This window comes from Trypanosoma grayi (assembly GCF_000691245.1).
Source record: "Trypanosoma grayi strain ANR4 Tgr_1137_V1, whole genome shotgun sequence".
NCBI classification, from domain to species: domain Eukaryota; phylum Euglenozoa; class Kinetoplastea; order Trypanosomatida; family Trypanosomatidae; genus Trypanosoma; species Trypanosoma grayi.
Genome location: NW_008826756.1, coordinates 2,089 through 4,939, shown reverse-complemented (window position 1 = coordinate 4,939; position 2,851 = coordinate 2,089). Strand labels below are relative to the sequence as shown.

Below are 2,851 nucleotides of genomic sequence, written 5' to 3'. Positions count from 1 at the left end.
GTGTCTTCCTCTTTGTTCATTATTCTTCCCACGCTGTCTTTTATCATTATTATCATTATTATTATTATTATCATCATTGTGGCCTGCCTGCAGCAGAGGGGTGTGTGCCTGGTGACTCCTGCGCCCAGCAGAGAGGAGCAGTGGGAGGAGGTCAAGGCGGATCCACACCACGTAAGAAGTAAGGGAGAAGGGACAAAACCAAAAGAGACAGAGAGAACTTAGAGACAACGTAGATAGTGTTGCGACTGGAGCGACACACATAGACCATTTAGTTTCCTTTCCCATACGCAGACACACAACTATACGCCTGCATAATCCTTCGGTTGCAGGGGCGCATCCAACGGCTCAATCTAGACGCATTCATTCAACGCAGGCGAGCAGCAGAGATTACCGCGACAACTACAGTAGCGGTGCTTCGCATGCTGCGGCTTACACGCGTGGTGCAATGCGCCTTGACAGCCTCGTCGTCATCGGCGTTGTTTGCCTCCACTCGCAGCTCCGGCGGCAGCAACAAGAGCGGCGGCGGTGGCGGCGGCAGTGGTGTCATTAGCGGCGGTGGCGGTGACAACCGTCGCGGGGGAAAGAAGGGGCTGACGTCCTCCGCGCGCGCCAGTAGCAAGAGAAGAGGCGGCAACGGTGCTGCGTTAGACTTTGACCTTGCCTCCTTCGGCGTGGAAGGCGATGGCAGCGACGGTGGCCTCCTGCTGCCGCCGCAGGGCGGGCTGCAGGTATCTCCTTCCCGCCACCAAGAAAGGCTGCCGCAGTATCTCCGCCCCCCGCTGCCGCCGTCGCTGTTGCTGGAGCGAGTTGCGGTGGAGGACGCGGTGGAGCAACATGTTGAAACGCCGCCAAAGAGGAGGAAAAATAAGAGGAAAATGAATAATAAGCATACAGCAGATGAGGATGAGGCCGCAGCAATGGCGGGCGAGGAGGTCGAGGAGGACAATGCGGGACGAGGCATATGGGCCGTTGACAGCCCCCAAAATAATGGCCATGCCGCTTTCCCCGATGATGATACGAGCAATACCACTAGCAGCAGCAGCAGCAGCAGCAGCAATAATAGTAGCGCGCCGTCGAATCCATTCCGCGGGCTCCACGAGCACATCACGCGCAGTTACCGCCTCGATCAGGTGCTTGCTGTCACGCGGCCGGTAGATATGCTTGTGGGGCGGCAGGAGAGCAAATCAGGTGCGTTCTCCTTCATTCGCTTCGAGTGTGGCCCGCAGTTTCTGGAAGACAACCGCAACAGCACTGCGACAGGCGCGAGCCTTGGCAGCGCCCACAATGACTCGGCTCTCGTTGTGGCCGAGCGCCTGCTCGACTTCCCACCACACATGCGTCACTTCCACAGCATCTGCGGCCGCGAGAATGTCCCGTGCGACTTCTTTGCGGACGTCGACCTCCCTAACGAGACGCCAGCGGTGGGGGAGAAGGTGCTGCTGGAGATGCTCAACTACCTCGAGGTGCGGCTCCACGGCATCGGCTTCCTGGAGCCCTCATTTCTCGTGCTTACAAACGAGGTGCCGAGTGCGGACAAGGTTTCGTATCACGTGCACGCCCGCGCCATGGGCACGCCGGGCGAGGACCACGAGGAGACCGGCGGCAGCGGCGACGACGGCGTCGACAGTGACACCACCAGCATGGACAAACCAACGCAGCAGCGGCAGAAGAAAAAGAAGGAGGCCGACGGGAAGAAGTCAGGGAAGCGAGGCCGACGGAGCGCGCAAAAGATCGTCGCCTTTCAGGACTACCGCGTAGTGAAGCTGCTCGCGGACGAGGTGAACATGACGTTAGGGCGGACCGTGGTGGATGAGCAGTGCTACCGCGTCAACGGCATGCTGCGCTGCGCCTACAGCAGCAAGCTTGCCGCCCATTCCGCGGTGGCAGCAGCAGCAGCAGCAGGTGGTGGCGGCGCAGCGAGCCAGAAGGGCAAGCGACTTGTGCCGCTGCTGAAGGCACAGGACGCGGCGCTGCAGCGGCGTCTGAACGACATGGCGGCGCAGATCGGCGTCCTCAGTGAGGCGGAGATCCTCGAGCGCACCTTCGGCGTCCGCTTCGCCCCCGTCGCCGATACCCGCAGGGGCAGCAGCAGCAGCAGCAGTGGCGGCAGCGACACGCTGCGACACTTCCGCCTCATCCGCGCGAAGCACGTGCTGGGGCCGCGGGACGCGCAGGCGGCGGAGTTCGACGCGTACGGCAACCCCGTCTCGGTGTACCTCACGGAGGGCGCCAAGTGGCGCCGCTTCAAGTCGGTGATCCAGAAGCTGCGCCGCATGCCCCCGCGCTCGGCGGAGAGCTACGACCTGTGGGTGCGCGTCGGCCTCGCGCTGCACAACTTCAGCAACGAGGACCATGTCTTCGAGGAATGGGTGCGCTTCTCGCTCAAGTGCCCACAGAAATACTCCCGCGAGACGTGCAGGAAAAAGTGGCAGCAGTTCGAGCGCAACCCCGACGCCCTCAACTGGCGGCGCGGCTTCAACTACTTGAACTCCACCGTCTGGCGCTCTGTGCAGGGCGAATGAGGTGCCGGCGGCGGGTGAGTGTGAGTGTGAGTGTGTGTGCCAGCAGCAGCGGGGGCGACGACGGAGGAAATGGATGCGGGAGGGAGCGGTCATAGAAGGCGGCGGAACGGAAACAACGATGAGAGCAATGCAACGAGAAGAAAAAGAAAAGAGGCAAGGCAGGTGTGGGGGAATTAGATAGACACGCGGTTCAACACGATCCACCCACCCACCCACCCACACCCACACACACACACACACACACGCACAGACGTGTTGTTGCTGCTGTGGTGTGGGTGTGTGGGGGAGGGGCGGTGCCAGTGAAGAAAGAGAAAACAAGAAAAAAAAAA

At 60.9% G+C, this 2,851-nt stretch overlaps 1 protein-coding gene across 1 annotated transcript; it reads left to right on the top strand.

Annotated features, from left to right (window-relative positions):
* Nucleotides 1-419: 419 nt before the first annotated feature.
* Nucleotides 420-2,522, top strand: DQ04_11371010 (TcC31.29; the record flags this gene model as incomplete). Its single annotated transcript, XM_009316508.1, has 1 exon — nt 420-2,522. The coding sequence occupies one exon, from the start codon at nt 420-422 to the stop codon at nt 2,520-2,522; it is 2,103 nt and encodes a 700-aa protein (XP_009314783.1).
* Nucleotides 2,523-2,851: the final 329 nt, after the last annotated feature.